Here is a 20,049-nt window from a genome sequence, read left to right as displayed (position 1 = left end):
AGTTGTATTGAAGCATTTCTGTGATAGAATAGGTAGAGAAAAAATGTTTTTGCGTCTCAGCTGGGTCTGCAGGGGCCAACCGGACCTACCAGTCACCGTTCATTTTAATTCCACTTTCCACTCCCTATCCAACATGACCATCCTTGGCCTCCTCCATTGGCACAAGGAACCAAACTGCAAATTGGAGGAACCACACCTCCTCTTCTGCCTGGACAGCCGACAACCTGGAGGACTCAACACTGACTTCTCCAATTTCAAATAACCTCCCTTCCCTGACTCCTTTCCCAGACCCTCCCCCCTCCCTTCCACTCCTCCACCTACCACCCAGCCACCTACAGGATTCATTCCTCTCATTGATCAACCATCTTATATCCCGTACCTGCCTTCACCTATCCCCACTTCACCACCCTACCTCGCCACCCTGTTTATCTGCAGCTTCCCCTAAACCTATCCCCAGTCCTGAAGAAGAGTGACACCCAAAACGTCAACTTCTCCACAACCTGATGCTGCCTGGCTTGCTGTGTTCTTCCAGCCTCCTGCCTATCTACTTTGGATTCCTGCAGTTTTCTTGTCTTAACTGTTTGGAAAAGGCCTGGAATGGCTGATTTATTTATAAATTCCAAGTACCAACATCCTACAACTGCTGAAGGAAAGATAAAGTGGTTTTCTTCACTTCAAAGTGGCTAACTACAGAAAATTGAGTGTGTCATCATCCAAAGGCTTTTCTGTGTCTTGTTCACGACCCTGATCTGTTCATCTTTATGAAAACCAATAATACATTTGTTGGCAGGCAGAAGACCTTTGTCATTGCTAACTGATCAATATTCCACAAACCATTCTGCTATTTGTGGCTAACCAAATCTCCATTTTATGCAACCCTTCGACACTAGTTTGAAGGGTTTGAAACTAAACTTCACTACTGCTTGAACAGGCAACTGTGTAAACAAAGCTCACAATGTGTGTGTCACAGTACTTGCTTTCAAAACACGTAGCAATCCTTGGTTTTTAAAATAATTTTAAAACATAATCTTTACATTTATCAAAAAGGTCAAACAAGTTAGTTGAACTAGCTCTTGTAAAAATGTTGGTCTTGCTCACATTTCTATTTAAACCTTGATCTGCCTCTCAAAAGACCGAGTGAATAGTTGATATTTTCTCTGTGCAGTTTAAACAAATTATTTATCTGATGTCTCATAAACTAGTTCATTTGAACCATTGTTGGTGTTCCTTTACCATAAGTTGTTCAAAGTTTGCACAGTAGGTGGAGCCATTCATAAACATGCAGCTTTCAAGTAAGTTGGTGAAAGCATTTTCAAATCCGTCACAAAAGTTGATTTTTAGTTGTGAAAATAAATTAGTCACAATTTAGCAATTGCCTTTGATATGTTTAGATACAATTTAATTTTATGCTTTTTAAAAATAATCTATTCAACAGCGCGGGTATAAAATGAGCAAGTGATCTGCACGACCGGTGCAATACCCTCCTAGTATATTGAGTACATCTTTTATATTTCCAGTTTTTATGCTGTGTGCTAGTTATTTTTGTTCTTCCACAATTCTGTCCTGTTTGCAACCTCTATGGTCATGAACATTTCCTGTTTGTCAGAGACTGAAGAAGGACTTCTTCTGGTGACAGTGCTTAAACTGTTTGATTTAATTTGTATGAAAAAGGCCTTTGAATGAGTGAGGTTGATTTGACAATATGCAGAACTATGCCTCAGTGTTGTTGGATAATTACTGGATATTCTATGTAGACTTAGACTGTTGATTGATACAAGTTTTTGGTTTCCATTGGGACAGATTTAGTTTCAAGTGATGTATTGGGTTAAAATTCATCAGAAATATTTCAGAATATTTTCCTTCAGTGCATGGCTTCGAGTATTGATTAATAACAGGAAACACTGTTAGCTCATGGACTTTAAATTCCTTTTATGGCCAATACCTCTGAGTTATATTCAAAATGCCACTGTACTGACTGCCTACTACCAAATGTAAATTTTAAGGTGGAAAATTGTTCTTGCTTTGTCCAGAGCTTTTAGCAGCTCAAAACACTGAAGAGCTGGGGAATGTGACCTGTTGAAGTGCAATGGAATAAAATTTTAATAAAATTTTAAAAAGTTGTAAATAATCAGGACAAGCAGCATGAGAGAAAGAGTATTAACATTGGAGATTGATGACTCTCATCATCATTAGTACAGAGATATAACAGTTTGAGCAAATACAGAAGTAGAGAAAGTGAGGCATTGACAGTGTGAAAATAATATAAGGAAAGGTTTACGATAGAAGGTAGACCGAGTGATATTAAATGATAAAAGGGATGAACGTGCAAGACAAAAGGAGGTGGCACTGGAATAAGGATAGGAGTAAAATATGCACGTAGAGGAGGTATAATTGGAAAAGTAGAATTACAGTAGTCTCCCCGTATCCGCAAGGGATACGTTCCAAGACCTACCGTAGAAGCCCAAAACCGTGGATAGATGTGAGCCCATTCATTTAAATGGGAAATACACCTACACGGCAGTCTTCTGGTCCCTAGTTCAGGAGCGTTCCCTATAATATGTTTGGGCCGCAGTAACCTGCGGGTAACTGAAACCACGGAAACTGGACCCATAGATACAGGCGTCACTCTGTATTACCAGTAGCTGCTGCCCAGAAAAATGCAGAGATTATGATTTGAAAATTTTCAGTTCAACATTAAGTCTTAAGTTATAAATGGATTATAAATTGGTTTACATTTCACCTTTCAAATGTGAGTTGAGTTTAGTTGGAACTATACAGTGTGCAATCAAAAGTTTGTGGATGACACCAAAATTGGAGGTGTAGTGGACAGCGCAGAAGTACAAGGGGATCTTGCTCAGATTGACCAATGGGCTGAGGAGTGGCAGATGAAGTTTAACTTAGATAAATGTGAAGTACAGTATTTTAGAAAGGCAAATCACGGTAGGACTTATACACTTAATGGTAAGATCCTGGAGAGTGTGGCTGAACAAACAGACCATGGAGTGCAGGTTCGTAGTTCCTTTGAAAGTGGAGTTGCAGGTAGATAGCATAGTGAAGAAGGCATTTGGTATGCTTTCCCTTATTGGGCAATGCATTGAATATAAGAGTTTGGGGGGGCGGGGGTGTCATGTTGCAGCTGTACAGGACATTAGTTTAGGCCACTTTTGGAATAATGTGTGCAATTCTCATCTCTCTTCTATAAGAAAGGAGGTGTGAAACTTGAAAGGGATCAGAAAAGATTTACATGAATGTTCCCAGGAGTGGAGGGTTTGAGCTATGGGGAGAGGCTGAATAGGCTTGGGCTATTTTCCGTGGAGTGTCAGAGGCTGAGGTATGACCTTAGAGGTTTATACAATCATGAGGGGCATAGATAGGTTAAATAGACAAGGTCTTTTCCCTTGGGTCGGGGAAAGATTTAAAAGGACCTAAGGGACAACTTTTTCATGCAGATGGTGAAACATGTACAGAATGAGCTAGCAAAGGAAGTGGTGGGGGCTGGTACAATTACAACCTTGAAAAGGCATCTGGATAGGTATATGAATAGGAAGGGTTTGGAGGGATATGGGCCAAATGCTGGCAAATGGGACTAGATTTATTTCGGATATCTGATTGGCATGGACAAGTTGGACCAAATATCTGGTTCCATGCTGTACATCTGTGTGACTCTGAGTGCAAGGAAATTGCAGTTCCACCTGGAAGAAGTAATAGTGGCCCTCATTGTTGAGAAGGGAAGATTTAAGTGGTGAATTATTTTTGTATCTCGTATGTTTGCAGAGCAAGTTGTCCTGAGAATAAAATGTGGGGAATTGATGGAGGAATGGACCAGGGTGTTGGAAAGATTGCTGAAAAATGAGTGCAGCATGTGTTCAGTGGTATCATGCTCGACATAATGGTGGGAATAGTGAATGATCAGCGTTGAGTCCAGTGTCATGAAAGGTCAGGATAGAGCGAAATCCTGCCAAATTTTTGGAGAGAATTGTAGAGTTAAGAGCAAAACCACTGGAAATGGAATAAATAAGATAGATTTTCTCTCCATAAAATTGATGTTGGGTGAAGGAAAGGTATTTCTTAAGTATTGATATGGAAAGTGGCATCATCTGAAAAAAAACATGATAGAGGTTGAGTAACTGAGAAAGTCTTTCCACGCAACTGGCGAGGTGGACATATAGTTCAAATAACTATGACTGTCGAAAGGCATGTAATTCATATTGAATGATTGACTATCAAAGTTGATCAAATTTTCTGGTTCAAGTGGCAAACAGTAAATAGCATTGATGTAGTCCTCGATATATCTGAAAGGGTGTGGAGGGAGGTAGTTTGGTAGAATTGGAAGAAAGAATGTTCTACAAAAAGGCAGCCTTATTGTCAATCAGTCTGGTTTCCATAGTGTTTTTTAAAATTTGGATCAATTGACTGAAATTGAACGAGAAATTCTTAATTGTGACAATAAGTTCACCTAAATAGAGGAGAATGATGATGGCTGGGGATTTGTTAGTCCTCTTTTACAAGGAAGAAATGGAGAATGACAGTGGAAATGTTCATGCGTTTGTGGTGAATATGGACCATTTAGGTCCAAATAGTCTTTGAGATTGGTGAAAAACGTTAATTGTTCCTGAAATGTGGGAATTGTTGGTTCAACCAGTATTTGTTATCCACTCCTAATTTCTCTTGAAGATTGGTGATGAGTCACCTTCTTGGACAGATACAGAGACAGATAAAGATATGGGAGTTTGGTCCATCCACTGTACTGGTAAGGGATTTAAAAGGTTTGGATCCAAATACACTGAAGGCGTTTGTAGCCATGGTGTACTTGAGCTTCTAGTGCTGTTCTCTTTTTAGATGGTTGTCAGTTTGAAAGGTGTTGTCTCAGGATCCTTGGTGAGTTGCTGTAGTGCATTTTGTAAATTGTGTGTCGGTGGTGAAGGGAAGGAATTTTTGTGGTGCTGACTGTTGTCAGACTTCATTAAAATTGATGGACCACACTCAACCAGGTTAGTGGGGAATATTCTATGGCAATCTTGATCTGTGTCCTGTAAATTTTCAGTAGTATATGCACTGCTACAGAATTCCTAGATGCTGATTTGTTCTTTAGCCACAATATTTAAAAGGCTTGTCCTGTTCAGCTTCTTGTCCAGTGTGATGGTAGTGAGGGATTCAGCATTACTGTTGCCACAATCATTGAGGACAGATGTTTGGATTCTCTCTTGTTTGGAACGATAATTGCTGAACGTTTGTATCAAGACACTTAGAACTTTGCAGCCAAAGCTTGGATGTTGTCCAATCTTGCACAAGTATGTGGATATGAGTTCATCAAAATCTGTGGAGTTGAGAATGGTACAGAACATGATGCAAACATCTGCGTCTCTGATTTAGGATGGAAGGAAGGCATTTGAAGAAGCAGCTAAAGGTGGTTGGGCATCAAACACAACCCTCAACACCACTTGCAGTAATGTCTGGGACTTAGATAATTGACCTCGAACAATCACACTTGTCCTGAAAAACCAGGTTAAATCCAACCAGACCAATCACCACTCCATCATGACTTGCCAAGTGAATGGAAGAGTTGTTTACAGTGCTGTCAAGTGAAACTTAATCAACAAATAACCTTCTTACTGGTGCTTAATTTGGGGGCTTCACAGGACTACTCAGCCCCTGACCTCATTACAGCCTAAGTCCAAATATGAACAGGAAATCTGAAGTGAAGAGGGAAAATGAGAATGATTGCTTTGACATCAAGGATGCATTTGACTGAGTAATGGCATCAAGGATCCCTGGCAAGTGTGGAGTAAGTGTGAATCAGAGGGACATCTTTTTGCTTTTTGGAGTCATACTGGCACAAGATAAGATGGTCGCAATTATTGAACATCAATCATCTGAGCACTGGACATCACTGCAGTGTGATGTGTTCGGCCTACCATCTTCAGGTGGTTCAATTACCTTCCCTCTGTTGTAAGGTCACATTGCACAATGTTCAGCACCTTTTGTGACTGTCTGGATCTGAAACACTGTGTCCAAATGCAACAAGACCTGGACAACATTCTGACAATGGCTGTTAAGTGCAAAGGAACTTTCAAGTCCTACATGTCAGATAATGACCATTTTCAACAAGGGGTATCCAATAATCCCGTTCACATTTAATGGCATTGCTGTTGCTGAATTTCTCACTACCAGTATCCTGGGATTATTCCTGACTGGCAACTGTATTGGGCCATCCATATAAATATTGTCTACAAAAGCTGGTCACAGCATCGTCTGCAACCTTTTCCATCACTTTGACAATTGAGTGTAGCCTGGTGCAGTAATTGGCTGGATTCGGTTTTTGCTCCGTTTTGTAGGCAGAACCTAGCTGGACAATTTTCCACACTCTGGTGGATTCCACTGTTGTTATTGTTTTGGAACACTTGGGCATAATTATGGAGCATATATCTTCAGTACTGTTGCTGGGATGTTGTCAGGGATGACAACTTTTCTTGATATCGTTGGGAGTGAATTGCATTGGCTGAAGGCAGTATCTGTGATGCTGGGGACCTCGGGATAGATTCCCTACTTGGCATTTATGGCTGAAGATAAATATTAATGCTTAAACCTTGTCTTTTACACTGAAGTGCTCCGCTCCACATTTTGAGGAAGAACCCTCCTCCTTTTGTTAATTTACTTATCGACCACAATTCCTGGCTGGATGTGGCTTGCATCTGATTTGTTAATTGTGAAATAATTTTACTCTGTAGCCTGCTACTTCTAGTGTTTTGCATGCAGGTAGTTCTACATTGTATCTTCACCAGGTTATCACCTCATTTTTAGGTATGCCGGTATGTAAGGTCAGTTTAACAAGGTGAAAAGTATTCATTATGTGAAACCAGTTAAGGTTAAGAACATTCATTGTGTAACACCAGATGGCTTAATCTTTGCTACTGACATTCGCTGATTATAACGGTCAACCAATCAACATATATGTTGTCTTATCTGGATGGTCCTCCCTGTAAAATGTCTATATAATTCATTAAGAAACTGCTATTCCAGAGAAAACCGTGAACTCATGTCTCTGTGCATGTGGACGATCGTTCTTTCTCCTTCCAGGGCCTGGGATAAAGATGAAGGAGGTAAAACTACACTATGTCTGTGACCGTTTTGTTTTGATAGGGAGGGGAAGCAGGACGATAGTAGAACCACACAACACGATGAAGGTATCCTCAATATGAAGATGGGCCTTCATTTCCACAAGGAATGCGCTGTGATCACTTGTACTAATGCTGTCATGGACAGATGCCTCCCTGGATTGATGACAGTCAGGTTAAGTAAGGTTTTTAATTGGTGTTTACCCTACACCCTGCCACATAGCCAGTGGAGCAATTATGTTCTTTGGGACTTGGCAAACTCATTCAGTAGTTGTGTTACAGATCCATTTTAGGTAATGCCCATTGAAGTCCCTCATCCCAGAACTTTGTGCCTTTGCAACTCTGTGTTTCTTCCAGTTGGCTTTAAAGAAGAAGGAGTGCTGGTTAATTAGTTGAGATGGAGCAATAGGTGATGATCACCCAAAGGTTTCATTGCACATGTTTCACCTGATGTTATGGAGTTGGTAGGGGTTCTAGAGTCAGTGTTTTTCCCAGTCTATATTGGGATATTTTTGTTCTATTTTGATGAAGTGACTTACTTTACAACAGTAAAGAATTGAAACTACTGGGCCAAAAAGCCAAGTTTAGTTAAAAAAAAATGACAACTTAATTGAGTGGATGATGTTGATTTAACATTGGATACAATATCTTACATGTTCAAAAAAGCTTTGAAGTCCATTTTGCAGGTAAGGAATGTCGAGTTATTGGAATTGTCTGCATTCATGGTGGCAGGTTGAAAAATTGTGTTGTGCGAAAATGTAAAGTTTCCCTTCTGTTTTTACTTCAATAGGATATGGACATGGAAATTGACTTCAGTTTGGAAGTCTCATCTTGGGATGATGATCCTTGGGGACCAACATGCAACATGTCTCCAGGTATCTTTCACTCATCATTTACAGTGACTCAGCATGATTTGATTGAAAATATGAATTTCTGAATACAAGGTGAGAAGCTCGCACTCATTTCTACAGAGACCCACCACGTCCGAAAAGGCAAGGGGCAGATTTGGAGGAGGCAAATAGAGGATGGACAGTAGAAACTGGGTAATAATGGGCAATCCTGAAACTTGAATTTTAGATGTATGATGCTAACAGTATATTTTTTTTAACATGTCTGCTTTGATACATGATTGTAATGGCATAGTACTGCGCCCAGTCTTGGTATTTGAGTGCAGAACTGTCTAGTGAGACCTTAAGAGCAAGAGTAAGCTCTTTGGCATTTTGAGCCTGCTCCACCATTCAGTTAGATCTCGGATGATTCCAGTGTGGCGTCAACTCCACTTCTCTTTCTGCCATACTCACTGATTTTATTGTCTCTTGTAAAAACCTGTCAAATTTGATCTTGAATAAGTACAGCCTGTACTAATTTCTGGAGAATTCAAGGAGTCATATCAAATGTTAAAGTTTTTTTTGCAGTATGCACAGCATTACAATTTACCTGTCTTTCAGTTCGATAGAAAACACAGATCAGATTTCTGTACTAACCGAGAATTATTATTTATTACGAGAAATTGGACTATAGTAAGCAGATCTAAACCATTGACACTACTAACTAAAACACTTAATCCCTTTTAAACTCCCCCTTACATAACGCACACAGATAAATAGGTGAAAATAGCTTATTGGCGGAGATAAAAAAAACTAGAAAATTAGTTGGGTGGTGTTTGCTTCCCAGTTTTGATGTTGAGGTGGTTCTTCTTTGGGTGATGAGACCCTTTCTTCTTCTGATGTCTTTCTCTGGATGTTTGAGTTTGTAAGCATTCCGCATGAACTTTCACTTGAAAAATGTCACTGTCTCTGACTTATCAATTCAAAAGTCACAGGTTACAGCAAATGCTGTTGGAAGGATAACTGATTTTCTTCAGGTTTAAACTGGGTTTTTTGCTGCAAAGAACAGGCAGTTTCTAGGCATGGACAAAGTCTGCACACTTTCTTTCCCCATCTCACTCTGTGTCTCTTTACTTTGTTTCCAGCACTAGGCTGCTCAACTATCTGAGAACCAATCTTGCAGTTGTTGGCAAACAAATGTTCTCTGTCACAGATAAAGATTACTAATCCACAGAACGCTTAACTTTTTGTCACCACTCAGCTGCATCTGAAAACAGAAGTCTTTGGCCCCTCTTTGTCTGCAACTTAAACATTAGATACTGCATGTTCAGTTGTTTACATGATGATTGCATTGGAAGTCAGTTTACTTGCTTTTCAAATGTGTAGTACTCTTACAAAACACTAATATTAAAAACAGTTCTTTTTCATTTCAATGTGTTGGATTAAAAAACCCAGAAGTAAAAAGATACAGCCCATACATTGTCCAAATCACTTGCTGTACTTGCAAACCTTTTGTGATTCATCTTACTAGAGCACCCAGATCTGATTGTACTAACCCAAGTTCTGCAATCTCTATTTAAATAGGAAACTTGCTGCCAAACTGGATGAGTTTGCATTTCCTACGTAATCTTCCATCTGCCAACTTTTTTTGCCCACTCACTGAATCCACCTATATAGCTTTGTAGACTCTTCAACTCCTGTTGACAATTCAATTTTCAGTCTACATTGGTGTAACTGCTAAATTTTGCTACCATACATTTGCTCTCTACATCTAAGACATTGATATAGACTTTAATGAGCTTAAAATGACTTTCGTGAATGTGTACTTCATTGGAAACTGATTGGAGATGAATTTATTTATAATCAGCTTGGTGAGTAAAAACTGATAATATGTGTGTCTGTCCAAGATACAATGTTAATTCACTGAGTGTAATTCAATTAAAAGATCGTCTGGAGTCCTGTGTGCAGTTCTGGTCGCCCTGTTAGAGAAGGATATTAGTAAACTGGAGAGGGTTCAGAAAAGATTTACAAACATATTGTTCGGAATGGAGGGTTTGAGATATAAAAATAGACTGGGAAGGCTGGAACTTTTTTCACTGAAGCGTTGGAGGTTGAGGTTTATGAAATCATAAGGATAAGGTGAATGACAAGGATCTTTTCCCTAGGGTAGGGGGAATTCAACACAAGGGGGCATACTTTTAAAGTGAGAGGAGAAAATTTTAAAAAGGACAGAAAGGGCAACATTTTTACTGAATGGTTTGTGTGAAGCCTGAACTGCCAGAGAAAATGGTGGATGCTCGTGCAGTTAGAACGTTTAATTGATATTTGGATAAGTTCATGAATAGCAAAGGTTTGGAGGGACATGGGCAAACCACAGGCAGGTGGGACGAGTTTAGTTTGGGAACATGGTCGGTGTGGACTGGTTAGACCAAAGGGTCTGTTTCCATAGTGTATGACACTGTTTCTATTAGCAGGAATTTGTTTTGTTCAGGGTAAGTTACTTATTAATTGAATTCGCTTACCATGTTGTTATGCACAATCACAAAACTTTGGTAAAAGAAATGATTTGCAAAGTTGTCAACGTGTTCATGTGAATGATGTATATTTTTTTGTCCTTTTCTGCAGGCACGCAGATCTTGTCTGAGCCTCAGTCTCCAGCTTCGAGCTGTTCAATGACTTCTTCAGATTCAATTTTGCAAAACGTAAGCAGTTTTTTTGGATGCTGGGCTGAGTCTTGATTTGTTTTGGCTGCTGAGAACAGTCACAAACCACAGTATTTTAAAAGATTAATTTGAGTCTGCAATATTTTGCTGAAGAATGTGAGTTTCAAATGGTGGTTCATGGGGCACACCAATGACTTATTGAACTATGATGTACTATTGTTCTATTGAGTGAAAGAAAACTATGGCAAGAAAGCAGGGAAGTCGGACAGGAGTAGATCATTTATCTCTGCACTGTTTCACCATTCCATTAGATTGTAATTGATCTTTATCTTACTTTATCTACTCATTTTTTTGTTTCATAACCCTGAACCCTTAGCTTTAGGGAGAGGCTGAATAGACTGGGGCTGTTTTCCCTGGAGTGTGGGAGGCAGAGAGGTGACCCTATAGAGGTGTACATAATCATGAGGGACATGGGTAGATAGACAAAAGATCTCTTTCCCTGGGATGGGGGAGTCCAGAGCTAGAGGGCATAGGTTTAGGGTGTAGTGGGAAAGATTTAAAAGGGACCTAAGGGGCAACCTTTTCATGCAGGGGATGGTGCGTGTATGAAATGAACTGCCAGAAGAAGTGGTGGAGTCTGGTACAATTACAACATTTGAAAGACATCTGGATAGGTGTATGAATAGAAAGGGATATGGGCCAAGTGCTGTGAAATGGGACTAGTTTAGTTTAAGATAACTGTTCGGCATGGGCAAGTTGGACTGAAGCATCTGTTTCTGTGCTGTACATCTCTATAACTCTGTGAATATCTTTGCTGAACAAAATCTGACAATCTCTGTTGAAACTTGCAATTGACCTAACTTCAAATTTTGTGGATTTGGAATTTCATGTTTGCCATATCAGAGAAGGATGAGAGATTTCCTAACTGTATCCATTTTTTGTAACAGTGAACAGCAGCCATTCAACTAGTGGTTAGCACTGCTGCCTCACAGCGACAGGCACCCAGGTTCAGTTCCAGCCTCGGGTGACTGTGTGGAGTTTGCACATTCTCCCTGTGTCTGTGTGGGTTTCCTCTGGGTGCTCCGATTTGCTTCCACAGTCCAAAGATGTGCAGGTCAGGTGAATTGGCCATGCTAAATTGCCCATAGTGTTAGGTGCATTAGTCGGACGGAAATGGGTCTGGGTGGGTTACTCTTTGGAGTGTTGATGTGGACTTGTTGGGCCGAAGGGCCTGTTTCCACGCTGTGGAGGAATCTAATCTAATCTAATCTAATCTAATCAATTCCAAAGTTTTCTTGAATTCTAATCTAATTATTGGCTCTGGTGGGATTTAAGTTAATTAACCTGGGGTTCTGGGTTACTGGTACATGTTACCACTATACCACCTCTCAGTTAAAATACTTATCTGTCATCTTGACTTTCTTTCTCTGATTTCTGAATGAATTACCTAACTACCTAAGTAACAGGTTGCTGGCAGTTTGATGTATAAGTATTATTGCCAAGTTTCTGATGTAGAATCTCAATAAATATCTTCTTAAAGTCAATGAAAGTAACAGCATGTCACCACTTTATTCCTCACTTCGGTTATGCCATCAAAAGATTTGACTGCATTACTAAGACTTGAGTTACCCACTACAAATTCAGGATCACATATAACTCCAGAACAACATTGACAAGTTGGTGGAGTGGGTGGCTAGTTGGCAGATGAGGCTCAATGCAGAGAAGTGTGAGATGCTATATTCTGGTTGGAAGAACACTGAAAGACATCCATAAAATGGGAGGTACAATTTATTAAAAGGAGTGCAAGAGCTGAGGGACTTGGGGATGTGTGCACAGATCATTGAAGATGACAGGACAGCTGGAGATGAGCAAATAAAGCAGATACTACGCTTGGCTTTATTAATAGGACCCTAGTGTACAAGAGCAGGGAGGTCATGTTGCACTTGTACAGAACACCTATTAGAACTCTAGTAGAGTATTGTGTACAATTGTGTGCGCCACATAGAACAGTACAGCGCAGGAGAGGCCTTTTGGCCCTCTATGTTGTGTTGGCCTTTTTATCCAACTTGAAGATTAGACGAACCTACATGCCCTTCATTGTACTTACTTCCATATGCCTATCCAAGAGTTGCTTAAATGTCCCTGTCAATGTATTAGAAATGGTGCAAAATGATTTACAAGAATGGGTTTGAGGAATGAGAAATTTTGGTTCTGTGATCGATTAAAGATATTGGGACTGTTCTTCTGCGAGAGGAAAAGACTGAGTGAAGATTTGTCATGACCAGGTTGGACAGAGTAGACGGGGAGAAGCTGTTCCTGGATTAGTGGTGCTGGAAGAGCCCAGCAGTTCAGGCAGCATCCAACTGTTCCTGATCATAAAAGGAAAAAGAACAAGAAGGCAAGATTTGAAGTGATGTGCAAGTGGAGCAATGATAATGTGAGAACTTTTTTTCACACAGTAGGTATTTAAGATATTATGGGGTGGCACTGTGCTCAGTGGTTAGCACTGCTGCCTCACAGCACTAGGGACACATGTTCAATTCCAGCCTCTGGTTACTGTCTGTGTGGAGTTTGCACACTCTCCCCGTGTCTGCGTGGGTTTCCTCTGGGTGCTCCCGTTTGCTCCCACAATCCAAAGATATGCAGGTCAGGTGAATTGGCCATGCTAAATTGCCCGTAGTGTTAGGTGCATTAGTCAGAGGGAAATTGGTCTGGGTGGGTTCCTCTTCAGAGGGTTGGGTGTGGACTTGTTGGGCCATTTGGCCCGTTTCCATACTGTAGGGAATCTAACATGAACCGCACTGCCTGGAAATGTGGTGGACCCAGTTTCAACTGAGGCATTCAAGAGGGCATTGAATTATTACTTGGATAGAAATGCTATGCAGGGATATTGGGAAAAGGCAGGAAAATTACTCTAGGTAAAAGTACTGCTATAGGCATGATGCGCTGAATGGCCTTCTTCTGTGAAGGAACAATTCTGTGATTCTGGAAAATCCATATTTGATCAAGTAGCATATTTCTAATTGCTCACCTCTTCAGTCTAAACCAACAGCTTCTGGGAATTCTCCATGAGTTATTTACTGCCCTCCTATCCAAAAAAGCAATTCAACATAAATAGTTTTCAAAAATTATATGGCTTAGACATCTAGAATTTCTTCACCCTTTATTACAATGCAGTTTTTCTTTATTCTTTCATTCAATGTTGGTGTGAATAGAAAGGCTGATATCTGTTGCCCTTGTTACGCCATTTCAGAAGCTAGAGTCAGCCACATTACATTGGGTTCAGTACACTTGTAGGCCAAAGCTGAGAAAAGCAGCATGTCCCCCTACTCAGCTCAAAAAAAAATGAACCAGATAGATTATTACAACAATCAGTGATTGTTTCATGGTCACTTATATCACAGATTTAGTAATTGATACGAAATTCCAACCAGCTACCAAAGTAGTGTTTGAGTCCATTTCCCAGACTGTGGGATCACAGGGATTACTGTCCAGTGATATTATCACTGCTTCTCTGCACTATTAAATCTTGGAGTTCTACCTGCTCTTTGTTTACATTTTCTCCATTTACAATTTTTATTTGCTTGTATGAAATCAAGCAATCTCCTACCTTGATTTAGTTTTGGTTTTTCTTATATCATTCCTTTTCTGTACTTTGGAGATGATATAAAGTATTTAACGTGTCTGTCATTTCATGTGCCTGACTGCACAACAAAGAATGATATTGTTTTAAATGGTTAGTGAATGGAACTTATAATGCTGATGAAAAGGCTAACATTTGTGTTAAAGCTCCTTTCATATCACTAATCAAAAAGATGGGTAGATTTATTTGAAGTGATCAAATGTGCAAAGTGAGCTGCTATGTTTGAAATAATGTAAAGAAGCGTTGTTAAACTGCTGTATGTAGTTGGGATTATGTTTACCCCAACTACACAATCTCCTTTTGGATTTCCAAGATGTTTACAAGCATCAATTTTTCATCATCTGGTTCTCCTCCTTGTCTCGCATCCTTTTACTGCTTTCAGTCAAAGTCTCATTGTTTTCAATCAATGTTTCCTGCAGCCTTCTGTTTTGTTAAAATTTAATTTGTCCACTCTCAACTTGGCTGTTCTGTATCCCTGACAAGATTGTGTTTTATTCTGGCTGTCTTTCCCAGTCTTTCATTTTTGGGTGAAGAGCCATAGTTCAGAGCGAGTACCTTTGTTCCTCTGAACCAAATGGTTGAAAGCTGAAGACTCAGTCCAGAGACTGGGTGGATACTCTTAGCTCGTACGTTATTGGGCATGGCCAAAGATTTTGTCATTCAGAGAAGTTGTGAAATGGACACTCTTGCCTTGTTATAACATCTCCTTATGCTTTTCGATGGAGAACTAGAAGTTTCCCTGATGTCCTGGCAAATACTTATTCCTCAGTTGCTCTGATTATGCAGTAATTTATGGAAAGCTTATCCACCAAGACAAAGGCCTTCAAGCCCTCCATTTCTTCCTCTCACATCGACCCAACTAGTACCCTTCCATTGACATTCTCATTAAACTCCTTGAACTGGTTCTAGCCCTCAACAACAACTTCCAATCCTCCCACTTCCTCCAGACCAAAGGGGTAGCCATGGACACCCGCATGGGCCCCAGCTATGCCTGTCTCTTCGTCAGGTACATGGAACAGTCCATCTTCCACAACTACCATTCCCCACTTTTCCTCCACTACATTGATGACTATATCGGCGCTACCTCATGCTCCCACGAGGAGGTTGAACAGTTCATCAACTTCACCAACATCTTCCATCCTGCGCTCACATTCACCTGGACCATCTCCGACACCTCCCTCCCCTTCGTGGACCTCTCCAGCTCCATATCCAGCGACCGACTCAACATGTAAATCCACGACAAACCCACTCACTCCCACAGCTACTTGGACTACACATCCTCCCACCCTGCCTCCTGAAAATATGCTATCCCTTATTCCTAATTCCTCCGCTTCAGTCGCATCTGCTACCGCGAGGACCTATTCCACCATAGGACATCCCAGATAGCTTCCTCCTTCAAAGACCGGAATTTCCCCTCCCACATGGTTGATAATGCCCTCCAACACATCTCCTCCACTCCCTATACTTCCACCCTTGAACCCATCCCTCCAATCATAACAAGGTGTCACAAGATGGTCCTTTTCTCAAGGATACTTCTTCTTAGCTTTTTTTTTCAGAGGGGTCGTATACAGACCGGACTCCAAAAAGGCTGGGTTTGCTACAGAGATGAAAGGCCTTTTTGTTTATAAGTAAACAGATGAGTCTTTAGGCCAAAGATTTTATATTTTTACAAGTAAACTGTATAAGTCAGAGGGGGCGTGGCCACCTCTCAAGCTGAGCAGTGCAGTCCAGAACTAGTTGGGGAGTTCAGCTGTAGGCTATGTGGACACCGGCTGTGAGACTCTCTCTCCTTCTGCCCTTTTAACTTCGACCTGTAAGCCTTTGTTTCATTTTTACTGTGGTTAAGGGGTTTGCTTATTGGGACTGTTGTATATATTCGGAAGAGCATAATTTGGATAGACTGAGTTCTGCAGGGGTTCTTTTTTTCTGTTCTTTGTGTTTCATTGCATACTTCTGTGAATAAATTTTTGTCTGTTTTAAAACTTGGTAGTCAATCTGGCTAACTTAGTCCGAGTGACTTTCACTGTATACTTACCGAAACAAATTGCAAAGTTATGGTCTGGGTTGCCTGCTTAAAAAATGTTAGAGACTAAGCCAGACCACTCAAAACAAAGGACAGAACTTCCACCCCAACAACCTCTGGATACACTGCTCATCCTCTGCCATTTCCGCCACCTACAAACAGACCCTACTACAAGAGATATATTTCCCTCACCACTCCCATCTGCGTTTTGGAGAGACTATTCCCTCCGCAACTCTCTTGTCAGGTCCACGCCCCCCACCAACCTACCCTCCCCTCCTGGCACCTTCCCCTGCCATTGCAGGAAGTGCAAAACCTGTGCCCTCACCTAGCCCCTCACCTCCATCCAAGGCCCCAAAGGACCCTTCCACTTCCGACAGAAATTTATATGTACTTCCACAAAGGTTATCTACTGCATCTGTTCCACCCAGTATAATCTCCTCTACGTTGGAGAGACCGAATGCCATCTAGCGGATCATTTCAGAGAACATCACTGGGACACCCGCACTGACCAACCCCCACTGGCATGTGGGTGAACACTTTAATTCCCCCACCCACTCCCCCAAGGACATGTAGGTCCTGGGCTTCCTCCATCACCAAACCCTAACCACCCAACACCTGGATGAAGAATGCCTCATCTTCTGCCTTGGGACCCTCCAACCACATGGGATCAATGTGGATTTCACCAATTTCCCCAGTCCCAACCTTCCGTCTAAGCGCCACCCTCTTAAATGGTCCTACCTATCCATCTTCCTTCCCATCTATCTGCTCCACCCTTCTCTCCGACCTATCATTTTCACCCCCACCTTCATCTACCTATAGTATTGCCAGCTACCTCCCTCCAGCCCACCCGCTTCCCATTTATCTCTCTGCCTCTTTGGCCCACAAGCCTCATTGCTGATCACGGGCTTATGCCTGAAACGTAGATTCTCCTGCTTCTCTGATGCTGCCTGAACAGCTGTGCTTTTCCAACACCACACTCTTTGACATTACCTGCCATGCCAGTTATGAATTTCAAAAGTATATCATTGTCTGCGAAGTGTTTTGAGGTGTTCTGAGATCATGAATAGGACTATGTATCTGCATTTTTATCCTTTGGTTTGCAAACTGGCTGAATGCTCTCCATGTTTACAATTGTTCTCGTTCATGAGTGAACTCTTCAGTTGATAACCATGCTGCTTTTATGGGAGGTTGAGGGAAATGAAAAACTTGAAGTCAGAAAATGTTCGTGATCATTGATACTTTGATTTGGTAAACTGCTAGTGTGTGACACAAAGAAAATACATCTGCATAATTATTAGAAGTAGAATGTTAAATGCTGGCAGTATATCGCAACATCTCTGGAGAGACAGCAAGTTCATGTTTTCTTTGCAACCTCTCATTATCATAGACTTTTTTGTCATGCTAATATTAAAGTATACAATGTTCTTCATGATTGAAAAGAGATTTTGCATTTACTTCATCTTTCCAATCTCCCAGGATTTTGCATATGTAATAAATTACTTTGAAATAGTAAGGTAGTATTTACAGAATTCGCACCAAGGTTTATACTACTTGTAGTTCTGACTATAACTTCCCTATTTTACTCTAAACAGGAAGAACTACTGTACACCTTATCATGTCAGTCTTCTCCAGTTTCACCATGGAGCAAGACCAGTGATTGTTCTTCTCCATCAAGAGAGTCAAAGGTGGCAAGCTCCCTTGAAGTTAAGTGTGAAGAGTCTGTACCAGGTATCATAACTACGTTTTACTTAAGGTGATTTCTATTGAGACCATGTAAAGCGCTGTTAGATTCTGTTTTATTGTGCCAAAACTATTCTCCTCTCTGTATCATCCAGTTATTTGCATCATTTATTTCCTATTGGAAGCTAGGGGTACATTACAAAATTATGTGAATTGGAAATGGTAGCTGCAAGTATTACTCATCTTGGTTTAATTTTATCGATCAAATGTGTTATAGAAACATAAGAAGAGGCCATTCAGCCCTTTGAGCCTGCTCCATCATTCACGATTATGGCTGATTGTCTGACACGGTAGCCTAATCCTGCTTTTTCTCATTAACCATTGATCCCATTCGCCCCAAGTACTAAATCTAGCTGCCTCTTGAATGCATTCAATGTTTTGGCATCAACTACTTCTTCTGGTAATGAATTCCACAGGCTCTTCATTCTTTGGGTGAAGAAATGTCTCCTCATCTCAGTCCTATAAATGGCCCACCCTGAATCCTCAAACTGTGACCCCTGGTTCTGGACACACCCGCCATCAGAAAAATCCTTCCTGCATCTACCCTGTCCAGTTCTATTAGAATTTTATAAGTCTTCCCCCCCCCCCCCCCCCCAACCTCACTCAGAGTCATAGTCCTACAGCACGGGGACAGGCCCAAACTGGTCCATGCCGACCAAAATGTCTGTCCACGCTGACCCCATTTCCCTGCACTTGGCCCATATCGTTCTAATTCTTTCCTATCCATGTATTTATCCAAATGTTGTTGTGTACCCGCTTTAACAGCATCCAGCGGCAGCTCATTCCACATGGCATACCGCCCTCTGTGTAAGAACGTTGCTCCTCAGGTTCTCTTTTATCCTTTCTCCTCTAACTTTAAATGGATGTCCTCTTGTCCTCTATTCCCCAACCCTGGGAAAAAGGTAGAGTGCATTCACCCTATTCATGCCTCTCTTGATCTTATGCATTTCCATAGTGTTCCCCCTCAATCTCCTAAACTAAAGAAAAAAGTCCGAGCTTGTCCAACCTGTCCCTGTAACTCAGACCATTGAGTCCAGGCAACATCCTTGTAAATTTTTGCTCCACTCTTTTCAGTTTAATAACATCCTTCTGTAGCAAGGTAACCAAAACTGAACACAATACTCCAACTGCGGCCTCACCAAGGTCCTGTACAAGTGCAACATAACTTGCCAACTTCTATACTCAGTGCCCTGACTGATGAAGGCCAGTGTGCCAAAAACTGCCATCGCTGTCTTGTCTACCTGTGACTCCACTTTCAGAGAACGGTGAACCTGAAATCCAAGGTCCCTCTGTTCCAGTGCACTCCTTAAGGCCCAACCATTCACCATGAAACCTGTACCTTGATTTGACTTTCCAAAATGCAAGACCTCACAATTATGTATATTAAATTCCATTTGCCATTTATCAGCTCATTTCCCCAGCTGATCAAGGTCCTGCTACAATTTCTGATAACCTTCCTCACCACAATAATTCCTATTTTAGTGTCATTAGCAAACTTACTAATTATGCCTTGTGCATTCTCATTCAAATCGTTAATATAGCTAACAAACAGTCGGCCCAGCACCGACCTTTGAGACACTCCACTAGTCACAGGCCTCCAATCCGCCAAGCATCCTTCCAATAAATCTTGCACAATATTGTCAATGCTTTCTGACAGTCCACGTATACGACGTTGATTGGCTCCCTCGGTCAACTCTGAGTTACGTCTTCATAGAATCCAACATATTTATGAAGCATAATTTCCCTTTTATAAATTAATGCTGACTCTGATTCTACCACTGCTTTCTAAATGTTCCGCCATAAACTCCTTAATAATACATTAGAGAATTTTCCCCACTACTGATGTTAGGCTTTACTGATCTATAATTCCCTGGTTTTCCTCGACCTCCGTTTTTTGAATATTGGAGTAACATTAGTTACCCTCCGATCTACAGGGACTCTTCCAGAATTTTTTGAATCTCCATCGAAGATAATTATTGATGCGTCTTCTTAAATTACATGATTTGAAGAAGATTATTGACTTGTGCCTCTTTTGTTC

The 20,049-nt window shown here is 41.0% G+C and overlaps 1 protein-coding gene across 2 annotated transcripts in view; it reads left to right on the top strand.

The window, feature by feature from the left end:
• atf6 (activating transcription factor 6) overlaps positions 1-20,049 on the top strand; it is a 330,002-nt gene that overhangs the window by 17,882 nt on the left and 292,071 nt on the right. Inside the window, exons 3-6 of one of the 2 annotated variants that reach the window (XM_072573462.1) lie at positions 7,141-7,290; positions 7,906-7,990; positions 10,568-10,644; positions 17,864-17,999. In XM_072573462.1, the coding sequence (XP_072429563.1) occupies positions 7,264-7,290; positions 7,906-7,990; positions 10,568-10,644; positions 17,864-17,999 (325 nt within the window). In that variant the 5' untranslated portion in view covers positions 7,141-7,263. The remainder of the gene's footprint in view (positions 1-7,140; positions 7,291-7,905; positions 7,991-10,567; positions 10,645-17,863; positions 18,000-20,049) is intronic. The other variant, XM_072573460.1, reaches the window with a different exon arrangement.

The sequence above is a fragment of the Chiloscyllium punctatum genome, chromosome 7 (assembly GCF_047496795.1).
Source record: "Chiloscyllium punctatum isolate Juve2018m chromosome 7, sChiPun1.3, whole genome shotgun sequence".
In the NCBI taxonomy this organism is placed as follows: Eukaryota; Metazoa; Chordata; class Chondrichthyes; order Orectolobiformes; family Hemiscylliidae; genus Chiloscyllium; species Chiloscyllium punctatum.
This window is presented reverse-complemented; position numbering and strand designations above follow the sequence as displayed.